Source organism: Lissotriton vulgaris, chromosome 3_1 (assembly GCF_964263255.1).
Source record: "Lissotriton vulgaris chromosome 3_1, aLisVul1.2, whole genome shotgun sequence".
In the NCBI taxonomy this organism is placed as follows: Eukaryota; Metazoa; Chordata; class Amphibia; order Caudata; family Salamandridae; genus Lissotriton; species Lissotriton vulgaris.
In genome coordinates this window covers 239,143,421-239,159,667 of record NC_141689.1, presented here as the reverse complement: position 1 = coordinate 239,159,667, position 16,247 = coordinate 239,143,421, and the positions used below count along the sequence as shown (strand labels likewise).

The 16,247-nt window shown below is 47.6% G+C and overlaps 1 protein-coding gene across 3 annotated transcripts in view; it reads left to right on the top strand.

Annotated features, from left to right (window-relative positions):
* The window catches only part of PIAS2 (protein inhibitor of activated STAT 2), a 515,220-nt gene that overhangs the window by 156,114 nt on the left and 342,859 nt on the right, over window positions 1-16,247 (top strand). For all 3 annotated transcript variants that reach the window (XM_086960351.1, XM_086960352.1, XM_086960354.1), the window contains 3 exons: window positions 9,085-9,169; window positions 9,907-9,957; window positions 10,066-10,156. In XM_086960351.1, the coding sequence (XP_086816477.1) occupies window positions 9,085-9,169; window positions 9,907-9,957; window positions 10,066-10,156 (227 nt within the window). The remainder of the gene's footprint in view (window positions 1-9,084; window positions 9,170-9,906; window positions 9,958-10,065; window positions 10,157-16,247) is intronic.

The following is a 16,247-nucleotide window of genomic DNA, read 5'->3' as shown; positions in this document are numbered from 1 at the left end:
CTTAATGGTAGGCATAGACTGGTGCACTTTAAGTTTCTCCAGCGGGTGTACTACACACCGGAGAGGCTGCATCGTTACGGCCTCAGACAATCTGCAGAATGTGAGCGTTGCCATGCGCCAATTGCAGACTTCATCCACGTGGCATGATACTGCCCTGGAGTTCTGAGATTCTGGGCAGAAATCGTCTCAGAGCTCAACTCGGTACTAGGATCGGACCTGCCTAGCGGACAAGCGCTGGCGCTGCTGGGATACTCTAAGCCGCTTCCGACTGCACAACGCCGGCCGGTAGACATGGCACTACTAGTGGCCAGAAGGGTGGTGGCCCAGTGTTGGATGAGGGGGCCTCTCCCTACCAAGAGGAGGTGGGCGGGCGACTTGCTCTACTGCTGTACCCAGTCGGAGCTCTACAGTGAGTTACTCCCCCCTAGGAGTAGACCCAAGAACTTATGGGGCCTCTTCCAGGCACACGCACAACAGACTGAGGAAGTAAACTCGGATGATGACGGCACATCGGACATTCTGGATTCCCGAGGGGGTCAGGTAGAACATTTGATGTAGTTGCTTGTGGGGGGAGCTGCGGTGGGGGGAGGTGGGGGCTTGCTAAAGCACCAGTGTGTCCCTCTTTAGGTCACTCAGATCACGTACTGGTACCCCCAGAGAGATAGCTGTAGGCAACGTAGTATGAACATCTCGATCACACTGTTTGGTGTACATCACTGAGTACATGTTAGCTGGCACACAGGGGAGGGTTCGGGTATGTTGGGGTAGTTCAATAGTTCCTAGACCTATCACACCTCATTGTGGATTTTGGGCGCACGCGCCACTTCGTTTCATTGCAACATTCATGGTTATCAGCGCTTTGCCATTGAGAAGAGATTGAGCATTGTTGCTCCTAGCAGATTGCAGCATTATACGCCGCCGAGCCCCCGGGATGCCGGCTGAATGGCTGTGTCCACCATTATTGCAATTGATGAATAAGTTGTGTTGCTTGATCTACCATATACTGTTATGTACCATGTACTGATTGCTTAAATTCTGTGAATAAAGGTCTTTTAAAAAAAAAAAATATATATATATATATATATATATGATTTGTAATATAACACACATATATTTCCAATACAGATGGTCTAGAAACAGAGCTAAAGTTGCGACTCCCTTACCTAATGTATATTTAACAGAAAAGAAGCATGCTCTTCTTAAAAGGTGTAAGGTTCGGCGAGCAGCAGAGACCCAGTGGAAGAGTACAGGGACCATGGTTGTAAACAAAGCTTCCAAAAGTGTGACATATACAACCAACGTAACCCCTCTGTGCTGGAAGTATTTTGGCTAATAACATGACAATATAACTGAGAAGAGACGGGTCCTCAGAAAGGAAATAATTCATGATGAATGGCAGCAGATTCAACGCAAGTATAAGAGTAAGACCCGGCACCACACCATTGTCGGGCGCAGCAGAATATCATTATCCAGTGATTACAAGAATCGAACTGAAGCATGTCATTAGTGGGGGTAGTACAAATGCTAATATTGCACATGCCAGCCTCGAATAAACGCCCCTTCCAGACCCACCCCAAGCAATGTAGTGAGTAGAGGCACGTGTCTTTTTCCATTTAAAGCACTGCTTAAGGTTCATGGCTCACAGCTGCAGTGGTAACTAATGTGACGATACAAAGGAGGATAATGGCAGAGAAAGGAGGCTGGCGAGAGAGTAGTGGCGCTGGAACAATTAAAATGCACCATTTGCCCAAAACTTTTTTTTAATTCTCTGGGGAAGAACTCCCTTCCACAAACCCCTTTTTGTGTCAATTAGGCTTGCTCTTGACATAACTTCCACCTTTTAAAACTTTTATGCCCGACCACTTTTAAATATCAGCAGCCACCACTGTCCACAACACATAAACTGGCATTAAATGGAGGGAGTGAGCAACAAGGTGACACAAGTCCACACCCAGTACATCAGATCACACCAGTCAAGCCACAATGAATCCTGTTCAGGGGCAGACATGCCACACCCACCGCACAGTTTGAGGTGGCACAGACCTTTTCAAATCGTAATCTCATCTGTCTATAAAAGAAAATATGCTTGAAGCCTGCCTGTGAACTAAATGAGTGCCTCCCACTCGCAGCTTTCCAAAGCAGCCATGCTTACTTCTCGTGTAGCCAGCGGCAATCGAGGGAATCTGCAAGGCACTCAGCTGATTATAATTATACATGCATTCCAGACCGCTTGATCTATTTGCTGCAATTTTGGCTAGTCCGATAAATGAAAGCCGTCTAACAATTATTCTTAAGCTTTGCAGCAGACAACTTAGAGTTTGTCCTTGCTCAAAGGGGTGTAATTTCTTATATTTGTGTTACCCTCATCTTCGTTGCTTTATTTTTGCTCACTAGAAAGTGTCACGCATAGTCATTGAAATGGCACTCACATTTACATTGAAATGATGAGAAGGTCACACATGGCAATCAATCTAAAACCTTGGCAGCTATGCACTTTTCTCTAGGGCTCCTCCGGCGCTGTGCACTGGCGGTGGGCCCCTGGCCTTGGAACTCCAGACTGGCTCTCGGGAGGGGGGGGGGGGCACAGTCAGGTGCGCAGTTGGGTGACTCAGCCATACACATAGGAGCGTGCCAGGCCTAGGTGTTGGGAGTGGGGCTGTCCCAAAGCCAGCAGCGGGGCTAAAATAAAGCTGGACTATCTGCATGTATAGCAGTGACTGTGACCACCGCACAGTTTGAGGTGGCATAGATCTTTAAAAATAGTAATCTTACTTTGACCGCAATCCAAAACCTTGTACCTTCTTGCCAAACCCTGTCTGTTCTCCGTGGGTAAAAGAGAGGAGCAGGGATCCCGCGAGATCTCCTGCTCCCCTTGCCACGCCCTCTCTGTACTCTGCGGGTAAAAGAGCGGAGAGGCCTCACCAGATCTCCTGCACGCCCTTGCCATGCATAGAGCAGGTTACAGCTTTTCTTGTTTTATTGGGCGGCCCTCTGTCCTCCGGAGAAGATTGCAAGCTGCAAAATATGGACATGATGGAGAAAGCGGAGTGGGTGAGGGGTGTAGAAGTGTGGAAAGGGGACTATGGGGGTATTTCCACCCAAACACTCATAGGTTTCACAACCTAGTGAACTAAATTTATTTGATTGCTATAGAGCTACACTTGTGTCAGTCCAAAGTGATCCAGACACTGTTATTTCAAGCTACAGAGAAGCACTGGGAGGAGCAATAAGCCGCTGCCCTCTTGTGTTTTAGTTATTCTCCAAAGTACAATAAATCTTTGAAAAAACACTAATGGTTTAATTTCTAGTGCTGCCCTACACTTGCTTAACATTATGGATTTTGTGCAAATTTATGCTCCATCACAGGGATTTTAGGCTTTTAATTTCCTTTCCTTGCCTGGAGGAAATTGTGTCTGCTAAAGAGTGCAATGAAGAGAAGAACTGTGTGTGAAAAATGCAGTAAAGATCATTGTCAAATTATGTATTGCATGCGTCAAAATTTTGAATCCGGTTCAAGAGCTGATCTAGTGGCACACAGAAATTGTATTTCCCCAGGAGTTTTTGCACCCAATTGTAACATTGCACTCAGAATAAGGCGTAAACCATAGCTGTGCATCTAACTGAGAATTACATCTCTTTGTGGTAAAGAAGACTTTTATTTCCTTTCATCCCTTTTCCGCAAATCACCCCTTCTCACTTGTTAAGCATGAAATCGGCTAAAGACATTATCAATAGAGTGTGCCCCTAACCAAAAGCAGTAACCGCCTATATACTCCACATATTCCATCTAAATCTTGATGACTCCTGCCGCCCACACAGACAGACACTGCACACTCCAAAGTTGTTTTAAAATCTTTTATTCATAATTCATTAATTTTCTTCTTAAGTGTTAACATACTTACCATCAGTCCATTTGAAATGTACATTTATCGACATCAAAATATATCATGTAACTTCTCTGCAGGCTGTCCACCATTGTACAATTTAAGGTAGCAGAAGTGACAAAAAAAACTCCAACTATAAACAGTAACGATGAACACAGGCAGTGTGTGTGCAACAGACAAGCATGGCAAATATATTTGTGCTATAGTAAACCATATTATTTCCACATAAACAGCCACAAACTAACTGCAACAATAAGAAGAATGTAGCTAATTTGTTTTGATTCTACAGGCCATAAGAACGTTTTTTAATCACTTGACAATTAGGGCTCCTACCACATTCGCCCATTCACGCATCGTGCTAAGCCCCATTTTTGGATGTGTGGGGTTGATCGCACATAACCTTTATACCTTTTTTCCCACAAAATGTATCCACGCTATATTTGCATTCTGTTTTTCAACATCCTTGATGTTGACTAAATTATGTGCCTAGGAAATGCAAATTATGCTCCATAATGTGGCATAGTTTAATAGTTTAATTTTTTTGTCATTCTTACACGTTAACACTGTCGGAGCAAATGTTTCACCCCCATTAGTACAAGTTTAACACCCAAATGCAGCGATAAGCAACAGAAAGGTGGCCAGTCAACCTTTGGGAAGGGCTTTCCACTGCGCAGCAACATGTCATCACATTCATAGTATCTTTTTGATCCATTTGAGTTAGAAACTATTTTTTTGTTAAATCTGCAGATTATGCAGGATATGATGGATTATGTGGTAAATACGGCAAATCCATAATCATGCACAAAGTTCTGCAGCCAAAAAACGGCATAATTTCAGTGGCCCAGACTTTCGGTAATTTTTTTTATCTGCTCCTGCTAGTGCTGTGTGGCACCGGGACAGCCGGCAAGGTAAGCGCAGCTATGAAGGAGTGCTCGAAAATAAACATTGCAAATCGATCGAGAATGTGGAACCTTTCCCCTCATAACACATACCCCGATTTCACGCGCAAACCACAGGGCAGAAACCAACAAACTGTGGCAATTACAATGCGCCCACCGAAAAAACAAGTTACAGGACAAACTTACCGAGTGCCTGGAATGGGGCTCTGTGGTCACTGCTTCTGAAAGGGAACACGGCTGTGTTCCTCAGGTCTCGCTCGCCTAATGCTGCTCCTTCCACCGCGTACTTCGAACCGAAAGTAAACTCAACGTCCTAGAAAGCATTCCCCAGAGGCCTAATCGGCCACGCAGACGTTATCGTCGCGCGACACACTCACACATGGGACGCGACACAGTACTGTGTCGCGACGCACAGTTTGGAAAGCTGTGATCTAATGATCATTCAATCATAAAATTTGTAAAGCGCGCTACTCACCCGTTTGGGTCTCAAGGCGCTGGGGGTGAAGGGTGCTGCTACTGCTCGAATAGCCAGGTCTTGAGGTGCCTCCTGAAGCTGAGGTGGTCCTGGGTCAGTCGTAGGTGGGTGGGGAGGAAATTCCAGGTCTTTCCTGCCAGGTAGGAGAAAGATCTTCCTCCGGTGGTGGTTCTGCGGATCCGTGGGATGGTGGCGAGAGCGAGTTTGGCTGGGTGGAGCTGGCGGGCGGGGGTGTAGAACGTGAGTTGGCTGTTGAGATATTCCGGGCCCAGGTTGTGGAGTGCTTTGTGTGCGTGAGTGAGCAGTCTGAACATGATCCTTTTGCTGACGGGGAGCCAGTGGAGATCTCTCAGGTGGGTTGAGATGTGGCTGTGGCGGGGGATGTTAAGGATGAGTCGTGCGGAGGCGTTTTGTATTCGCTGGAGACGGTTCTGGAGTTTGGTGGTTGTTCCAGCATAGAGGGCGTTCCCTTAGTCCAGTCGACTGGTGACGAGGGCCTGGGTGACTGTTCTTCTGGTTTCGGTGGGGATCCATCGGAAGATCTTCTGGAGCATGCGCAGGGTGTTGAAACATGAGGAAGAGACGACGTTGGCTTGTTTGGTCATTGTGAGCGACGAATCCAAGATGAAACCCAGGTTGGGTGCGTGGTCTGTGGGTGTCGGTGCGGTGCCCTGTGCCGAGGGCCACCAGGAGTTGTCCCATGCTGAGGGGGATTGTCCAAGGAGGAGGACCTCAGTCTTGTTCGAGTTGAGTTTGAGGCGGCTGTGCTTCATTCAGTTAGCTACCTCCTTCATTCCTTCCTGGAAGTTTGATTTGGCGATGGCTGGGTCCTTGGTAAGTGAGAGTATCAGCTGGTTGTCGTCGGCGTAGGAGATGATGTTGATGTTGTGTTTTCTTCCGATGGTGGCGAGGGGGCTCATGTAGATGTTAAAGAGTGTTGGGCTGAGAGAGGATCCTTGGGGTATGCCGCGGATGATTTTGGTTGCTGATGAGACAAGCAGCAGTGAAAGCAATCGCTTTCGCAGTTGCTATTGTAAAAAAAAAAAAAAGCCTGCGAGTGGTGTGCGCGCGCGCCACCGCAGGCATTTGTCTTCAATTATCGCGGTCGTGACGGCAGCGATAATGGCCTTTGGTGCGCGTAACAGACACCAATAGGCCATGGGCGGAGCTACGCGACCACCCATGGCCTATTGCGTGTTTTGTTTTAAAAGTACACACACGCAAAGGCCAATGAAAATGGACCTAGGAAATAACATGCACGAGCTGCGTGGAATTTCCAGGTCCATTTTCAAAACCCCAGGAAAAGGACTCTGGCTGAGCGACACTGCTTGCTCAGTGTACGCTAGGCCCGAGACCTAAAAAGACTGGAATGGTTGCAGAATGTAGGACAATTGCACCCAGGAGGGTAATACAATAAGCAGGTGTACACAGGTTTCTCGTGGCCCCTTCAAGGCCTTCCCCAGTCACCATGGCGTTGCAATGTCTCCATGAAACCTTTTCTGGTCTCCATGGCATTGCGGATGTATTTACGACGCCATCGCGCCACTCCTCAAGCCAGCATGTATCCCTTCTGAGCTCCCATTGTCTACCTGTCAGCCTTTAAATAGCATTTGTTCGGATGGATGCCATATTATATATTATAATCCAAGGTGTGACAAGATATACTTGGAGGTCCACATACTCTTATGATGGGTACTCAGCCTCAACATTTTTCTGATGATTGGTCCATGATGATTGAATGCCCCAGCCACACATACGTATTTCCCAATAACTATTTGAGTTGTATTACACTTTGGCCAGCACGTGACAGAAGATAGTGCACAATTCTGTTTCCTTGAACCATTCTTCAGTGATTGGTGAGTATTAGAGTCACGGCTATGCTGCTCCAGCATGAGTACTGCCAAGCCCGTAGTGCGCCAGCCCGCTGGTTTACGAGCGTAATCCATGGCGGGCGGGCGGTGCTCTCATGGTGTTGGGCTGTTAGGCTTATAGGAGATCCTAACATGCAGCCCGCCTCTGTGACAACGTCTGCCACACTTTCTTGAACTGGAGTACAATTACAGAGGGGCACAACATGTGCCCCCACCCACCCTTGCATGCACCCCTAGATCCAGATCTGTCAGGGGGCCCTTGTAGTATGCTCAACACTACCAGGATATTCAGGCCGATTTCAGACCGCTGGCCCAGTGGGATCCTTGATCCCAGCGGAGTCGGCGGTCTAGTGTTAGTCCGACTGCCACACTCAGAATACAGCAGGATGACCGCAGTGTGGTGAAAGTCGGGCCTCCACCACGAGTACGGCTGTCCTGAGGATCACCGTACCTATAATAAGACCCTTCGTATGGAAGTTACTATATGCAAATGATGTACCGTTTCCATAGCAATTATTTCTCGTTGCACTTGCATGGGTAGAGCAATTTTGATGCTCACCCCTTCTTTCTATATGGCACCGCTTTAATGTTTGAAGATTATTTTGAATGCTTTTTCACACCATCCCCATCGCCACTAGAATTGCGAAAACCCTCCTGTAATTCTGAACGAAATCTAGTACCCATCTCCTCATAGGGCGGTTTTTTTCTCCACAGTTTAGGAACTTTGAAAAAAAATCTGCCACTGCAAGTTTCTGCATCTCTTTGCCTCCCTTGCCTTATCAATCTGGCCTATAAATGTTGCACTATAATAGAGATTCTTAGTTTTTTGAGAGGACCAGATTCCAGTAGGACAAGAAGAGACATTTTCCTGTGTCTTCTGAATTTGTCTTCATCCTCAAATATTACATACAATTGTTCCTTATCTACTCCTCTTGATTATGATTTAGATTTTTTGTTGACTGACAATATGCAATTTCTTCAAACTTTCTTCCTTTATGTTTTCTTATTGCAATGCCCTTTCATATGTTAATGCAAAATGTTGTTCTGGCTAATCCTCCCGCAACCCTGATTTGTTTTTTAATTCCTGTTTTTATGTTGCTATAAATTCTGCCTTTAAGATGAGTGGCATCTGAGATACGTTTTTCTCTTTTTCCATAAGGATAGAGATGACAGTTAGTCTTGTGCAGGTCTGCTTTACAGGGTGGTTCTGAATTCCAACATTGCTAACTTCCTTTCTTTTCCAATATTGTAGCATCTTTCGCTCTAATCCAGGCGGCATTCATTATTTAGATGCTGCAGCACAGTAGGGGCATCAAATTAATAGCACAATGATGCTGTTGAGGCTTTTAGCTTAATATGTATATCATTGTATAACATTATTTATATTGGTAAAAAATAATAAAGCTTACAATCTGAGGATTTCTTTAAAGTCATATTTTTCTCAAATGAAACAACGTGGGGAATGTGGCCTGCTGAAACTAGTATGTTCTTCTTTGGAAGATATACATGCCAGAGAATAAAATGTAACATGTATACAACATTTTCCTTTTTTCTACCATCTCAATTGATGAAGTATGGTTAACCTCATCGGCCCTCTAGTAGGTACTGTTTTTAGTAAAATCATGTTCAGAGACCATTTAAAAACAAAATGAAGACTCTGATGTTTGAGAACATGCTAAAGAATATAGGAAAACATTGAGATGTGTGGTTATAAACATGTATTTCTAATGGGCATTGACCTAATTGCTATAGGAATGCTGTTGTATGTTAAATTCTCTAGTCAATTCATAAGACGCGGAAACATGAAGGTATTAATTTTAGTGGGAGATTACAAATATCTATGTTATGTGATTGAAAAGTTTGAGTGCAACAATTAGCATGTTTGCATAATTTCCTTTAATTTTTTTATTTCAGAAAATGAGATTGTGAATGTGCTTTATATATTTTCTTTCTAGTGCAAAGTAATATTCAGAGGTTTCAAGAGAAATATTTTATTTTTGCATTGACACCTCAACAAGTGAGAGAAATATGCATTTCGAGGTAAGAGAACACTTTCTGCCTGTATTGTTGCTAAGATTCTGGTTGTGACGGCTATCAAATGTGGGAAGTATGTCACTATTTGCTGTATGTACTACACATGTTTGCTAACCTATTCTGGGACTTGGTCATCTTATGTCATATACTTTCAATAGCTGCCATATCATTGTGAATTACAATCAACACTTTGATAGAGGTTTCAGCTGTTACCACTCTTCCGGTGTTATTTTTTAGCATTGCTTAGTAAGGTCAATCTAGAAGTCTCCAAAAGCATGAACCGCTATCAAAATAATGCTTTTCCCATATGACGCAAAGCAACACAAACAAAACATAAATCTGCCATCTCAAAACAGTTTGTCCATGGAAAAGCTATCTTCCAACAAGAAATGGTATTATCACTCCTTACTATCCCTGATAACCTCACAAAAGCAATTGATTGCAATAATAAGCTGTCAATAGCAATACTGGCCTATGGTGACAGTGACTCTATTAGACATCAAGTTTTCAAGTTATGTTCTTAGAATGTTCAAGTCTTCCTTTCTTCAGATACAACTGAATTCCAATTTCTCCTAGCTCTGCAGTTTCTGTACATTGAATGTCTCTTGTAAAAAAAAACGTAAATGCAAAATATAATGTTTTATAAAGAGTTTTTAAGAATTAATGTTTCTTAATTAATGGTATCAAAACAGTATTTTTGTGTTTTACTGCTGCTTCTAAAATGTATTTTTTTTCTCCAATAGGGATTTTATTCCTGGCGTAAGAAGGGATTACACCGTTCAAGTTCAGCTAAGGTGTCTTTAGGTTTTTTATTTACATTTGTATTTTTTGTGTGATACAAACCACTCTGTTACGCATATTTAGAATACCATTTGGGAATAAAAACTATTTTTTTTCTGCAGATTGTGTCTAGCAGAAACTAGCTGTCCTCAGGAGGATAACTATCCAAGTGGGCTTTGCGTAAAAGTGAATGGGAAGCTGTTTCCTTTGCCTGTAAGTCGTTATTGTCTGTTGTATAAAAAGTTATTATATATTATCCCCTTTGTTCATCATGTAAAGTTTTTGAATTTGCAATCAATAAGATAAGACACATAGGATCTATCGAAGAGGTATAGATGATGACTTGTGAATTATTTCCTACAGTGTACAGCCTATTGAGGCATCAGAATATATTGAAACATCCACATGATTTTTGTAGTGTAAGTACCAAATATTAACATGTTCTCTCTTACAGTGCTAAAGACCTAAATAAAATCAATTTACACTTGAGTTCCCAAGGGATATTTTACAAAAATTCCATGTTAGAGGCTAGTAATATTGTAATATGCCAATATTAATAGATGTTTCTACATGGAACGTTAGTTGCTGCCCATCTCTGTGAATCATGGAAAAATGACCTTCATAGTGTTTATTTCACAGTACATTGAGCTAGCAACTTTACCAAAACGTAACCTGATTCAAATATTACTGATCATGATGTTTTATTAACAGATGATTAGTAAGAATGTTGAACTAGTCACGATTGCCAAAATCTAATGGGATGGAAGAAAAGTTATTTGGTTGATTTTGTGAGAGTTCACCACATCGCCTTGTACTTTCTCCATATTGAACTTTCTATTTCAATATCCATGTTTATGCATCCCGCATGATGCTGGAAGACCTCACACTTCCACAGTACCACATTTAGTCAAAGACACAAACTTGTTGTTACTCACATGTTTATTCATATTATAACGCCTACTTAACTTACTGCTACTGCCTCATGCTCACTCACATTGTTGCATGCTCAACACCTGTTACGTATACATAGGCTCTCTCCCAATCATATGCGCTGTTTCAGATACACATCCAAACACTTACTGCCTCTCAAATATAGGAAGCAGATAGTGGCAAATTAGTGGCAGTAATCAGACCAGGAACAAAGTCTATAGCTGACTGTGCAGACCATGATCTTGTATGAAGAGAAAAGGAAAGCGTGACTAGTCCCACTGAAATGGGTCTCTGTGGGATGGCAATGGGGGGTGGTCCCTAATAGTCTTTAGTAGTGAACCATCTTATCAAAATTTACTTAAAATCCTAGAGCATAAGCCAGTCCAAGGAGGGCCTCGCAAGCGTAGCGCTCATTCTTGGCAAAGATGCATTTTGCTGCAATTACGACCCTGGTCCGGATGATTGCTGTCTCTTTCTGGCAGTCTTCCCGCCCACTTACCTGGCAGTCTGAATCCTGGATTATGAAGCTGGTAGGAGGAATTTAATGCGACCTTTGCCTCCGCTGACATTGGTGACACCACTGCGACGGCGGGAGAGGTGGGAGTGGCGAATGGTGGCAGTGCAGCGATGTGTATCGTCATCCATGTCACAACTTGCTGTACTGCAGACATTTTGCTGGTGTGTACTCTGCCATTTGCGAGTCGACGGGAAGGCGATAGTAATTGGCAAATGATGACCTGAGGGCGTATTTGCCTACGGGTCATAACACTGGTGCAAATTGCAAGCACACCAATTCCGTCAGGTCGGATGGCGCTGTGCCCACGGCAGTCATTTATGTGTTAAAAAACACACACTGACTGGCTAGGAGCACAGTCCAGATCTGTAATGCAGTCCCCTGGGTGGCATGCATTTCACGCCAGCCTCATTCTCCATTGTGCAACCACCAGCCCCAAAGTAATGTCGAAATACGACAGACAGAGAAGCTGGCTGTTCGGCGGAGTACCCAGTCCCACCGCCGTGGCAGGCTGGCGTTTGCACCGATGAAGTCATAATCAAGCCCATAATTCTTGACATCTTTTCTCCCATGAAAACACTGCATCTCCCATTCGAGCAAAAGTTCATGATCAATTCCCTAGTTATATATCAACTGTACTATTGTAACAAATTACTGGTAGTAGAACGGCTCAATAGTTATTCTCTATACATGGCTAAATAATTTCACATTTCATTGACAATTAACGGGTTATGCTTCTGTCATAAACATGGCAGTGCAAGCTCTCACTCATGTATTCAAAAGATTTGGCAGCACAGATCCTCCTTATCTTTCTAAGCTAGTTACATATCTGAAAGAGACACGTTAGTGATAGATTCCTTACCTTAGAATATCCCCAGGCGTCAGACTGGATCCGGAAATTTTTGCGTAGCAATACCCCTGCGCGTCGGTAGGCGTCGTCTGCGGCTCCGCGTCCGTCGTTGGCGTCGTTAGCGCCGGAATGACGTCGCCGGAGTACTTAGCCGCCCATGCGCGCTGACGTCAGTTCTTCTTTTTTCCGCGCCAGCTAGCGCAGATCCGGAGAAGCTCTACCCCTAGTAATTTTTTGACTAAAACTTTTGATCTTTTTGATCATTTCTTTCTTCGAGTCTTCGACTCTATCGGTGCCGGTAGGGATGCCCGGGTTCAAACCCTGCTCGAAGTGCGACCGACTGATGTTGGTTACGGACCCCCATCGCCGGTGCCTGAAGTCTTTAGGCCTCGATCACGACGACCGCACCTGCTCCGACTGCCGGGCCCTGACGTTGAAGGCTAGGCGGGACCGGTCCCGTTAGCGGCTCGAGCTCCGGCAGTCGGCCCTCGCCGCTCCAGGTCCCGGTCCCGGTCCCGGTCCCACGGGAGGTCGAGGGACAGGTCGCGGGGTCGGAGTCATCGCAGCTCCGGGAGTGGATACCGGTCGTCAGGCTCCAAGTCCTCAGGTAAGAGGCATGAGAGGTCGGAGAGACGTCATCGTTCCTCCGACCCACCCGACGCTCGCAAGATGCGGCCGGGGGCTCGGGCGACACCGGCTCCGCGGGAGTCGCAAGCGTCGCCGCCTGCCCCACACCTTCGGGTCCCTGGGCACGGCGCGACGCCGGAGGAGTTTGAGCGGTACCTCATGGCCATGAGGTCCCTCCGTCCTCAGTCGCGTTCCGTGGCGCCTCCGGGCCCAAGGGTCCCGACTGGAGGCCCTAGCGGGTCGGGTGCTTCGGCCCGACGCCGCCGGCGACTTCGGTCTCGGCGCCGCAGGACCTCACCGGATCCGCTTCCGGATCCGGGTCGTCGCCGGTCGACCTCACGACCTCACCGGCGCCGGCCCCATGTGTCTCGCCCCCTGCGCCCACTGTGGACGCCGTCCCCAATGTTTCCTGCGGTCCGACTCTGGCGCCGATGGGCGCCGATTCCGTCGGCCTTTGGAGATTTTTATCTCCATGAGGATGCCCTCTCTACTAATCCTGTTTTACAGGACACAAGTAACGAGGGAGATTGGGAGGGGTCTGAGAACCCTCTGGCACTGGAGTGCCAGTCTCAACAGGACCGGACATATGAGCTTGGGGAGGCCAGTGGTATTGACACTCCGCCAGACACTGGATTTGCCTCCCCTCCGACCGTGGCTTCGAAGGAGGGGTCTACATATAGTGTAGTGTTGACGAGGGCGGCCAAGGCCTTAAACCGTGAGCTTCCCTATATGAAGAGTTCGGGAAGAAGGTGTTCTCATCCCTAAGTTTAGGGCTGCGGTCAGTCAATACTGCCTGTCTCTTGGGCCGCTACACCCTCACTCTGTGGGACGCGGTTGCGGACGTGCTGCCACAATGTCCGGAGGAGGTCCGGGCTAAATTCGCCCAAACCCTTGCGGAGGGCCGAGATGCAGCCCAATATTCCATCCAGTGTGGGCTGGATACCACGGACTCACTGGGCAGGGCAATGGCAACGACGGTGGCGGTTCGACGCCACGCCTGGTTGAGGTCCGCCAACTTCTCGGCTGATGTCCAGACCACACTCCTGGACATACAGTTCGATGGCCGTCGCCTCTTCGACGACAAGGCAGACCATGCGCTGGAACGTTTTAAGGACTCCAGGGCTACGGCCAAATCCTTGGGCCTCTCGGCCCCACGCCAGCAATCGGGTGCCTTTTGCTCCTTTCGTGGCCACGGAAGGGGCGCCCCCACACATGCTGTCAGCCACGCGCCACAGAATGTTCAACAGCGTGGTGGCGACCGTGGAAACTGCCGTGGCGGCGGTCGGCGACAACGGCGAGGCCAGTCACACCTCCCTCCACAGCACCCGCCTCAAAACCTTCCTAGTCCGAGTTTTCAGGCCCATGTGACGCCTGTGGGGGGCAGGGTTCGCCATCACCTCTCCCACTGGCGCACTATCACATTGGACAGATGGGTGCTGCAGATCGTCCGAAGGGGCTACTCCGTCCCCTTCGAGACGACCCCTCCATCCATGCCACCGCAATGCCACCGAGTGTCGGGGGATCACTTGCAACTTCTGCAAGAGGAAGTCACGGCCCTCTAGGCCAAGGGGGCCATCGAGCACGTTCCTGGGCCAGAAGTAGGGTGTGGATGTTACTCCCACTACTTTCTGGTTCCCAAGAAGGGCAAAGGGGGCCTGCGCCCTATCTTGGACCTGCGGAACGTCAACGGCTTCCTCCGGAAGGAGAAGTTCAAGATGCTGACATTGGCTCAGGTCCTAGCTGCCCTGGACCCAGAAGACTGGCTGGTAGCGTTGGACCTGCAGGACACTTATTTCCACATCCCCGTCCTGCCGGCCCACCGGCGTTCCCTCCGGTTCACCGTAGGCCAAGAGCACTTTCAGTTTACCGTGCTCCCCTTCGGCCTTATCAGCGCCCAATGGGTGTTCACGAAGGTGATAGCGAAGGTAACAGCTCATCTCCGCAGGTTAGGGGTGTCAGTCCTCCCCTACCTAGACGACTTGTTGTTGAAGGCGGGCTCGCCCCAGACAGTCGTCGGCCACCTCCAGACTGCGGCCGACCTCCTGCATTTGCTGGGGTTCTCCATCAATGTGCGGAAGTCGCACCTGTGTCCCTCTCAGAAGCTCCTCTTCATCGGAGCGGGTCTCGACTCGGCGCAGTTTCGGGTTTACCCACCCGAACAGCGGGTTCGGGATATACAGGCTCTGATTCCCATCTTTCAGCCTTTATCCCGGGTCTCGGTCAGGTTGACGCTGCGGCTTCTGGGGCTGATGGCCTCCTGCATCCTTCTGGTGCATCACGCCCGGTGGCGCATGCGGGCTCTGCAGTGGGACCTGAAGTTTCAGTGGGCCCAGCATCAGGGCAACCTGTCCGATCATGTCTTGATCTCGGAGGGCACTGCGAAACAACTGCAGTGGTGGCTCACGGACCGACTGTCAGTGGCAGATCCCTCTCCCTACCCCACCCGGAGCACGTGGTTGTGACGGACGTGTCCCTCCAGGGCTGGGGTGGCCACATGGGAGAGGCGGAGATCAGAGGCCTCTGGTCTCCGGCGGAGTCCCAGCTCCATATCAACCTTTTGGAGCTGCGGCCGATTCGTCTAGCACCGAAGGCATTCCTCCCCTCTGTCCGGGGGAGTGTAGTGCAGGTGTTCACGGACAACATCACCGCCATGTGGTACTGCAACAAACAGGGCGGGGTGGGGTCGTGGACCCTATGCCAGGAGGCGCTGCGCCTCTGGCAGTGGCTGGAACGTCAGGGCGTGACCCTGGTGGTTCAACACCTGGCAGGCTCTCTGAATGCCAGGGCGGACAAACTCAGCCGTCGGTGCATGATGGATCACGAATGGCGTCTGAACTCGGACGTGGTGCAAGGCCTTTTTCAGCAATGAGGAGAGCCTTGGTTAGATCTATTCGCCACAGAAGAGAACGCGCAATGTCATCAGTTCTGCGCGTTGGAATTTCCAAGGCTGATCCGACGGCTGATCAGGAAGACGCCGCGTAGAGGAGAGGAGACCCGGTTAGACTTAGATTCCGGGAACGATGTTACAGCCGATATAAAACGAGTGCCCTTGGTCAAGATCACGAGACTCAGACCAGGTTTTAAGCCTGCTGGTGCTGCATAGAGTAAGACTCCGCCATCTAGGATATACGGGACGTTGGATTTAAACACCCCCGTTCTCACTTTGAAGAGGATAAGGATCCAATCCTTCAAGGTCCTGAGGAGATTCCCCGGCATTAAGGGGCATCGAAACGCGTAGACCCTTTCTTGTTCTCCAGGCCAATCACACGAGTAGATTACTCGTAACTTTCGGTTGATTGTAAAAAATTGTTGATGGCCTGTATTTTTGATTGAAATATATTGTCAAAATTCGTTAAACTAGCTTCATTAATACCCCACCCCTA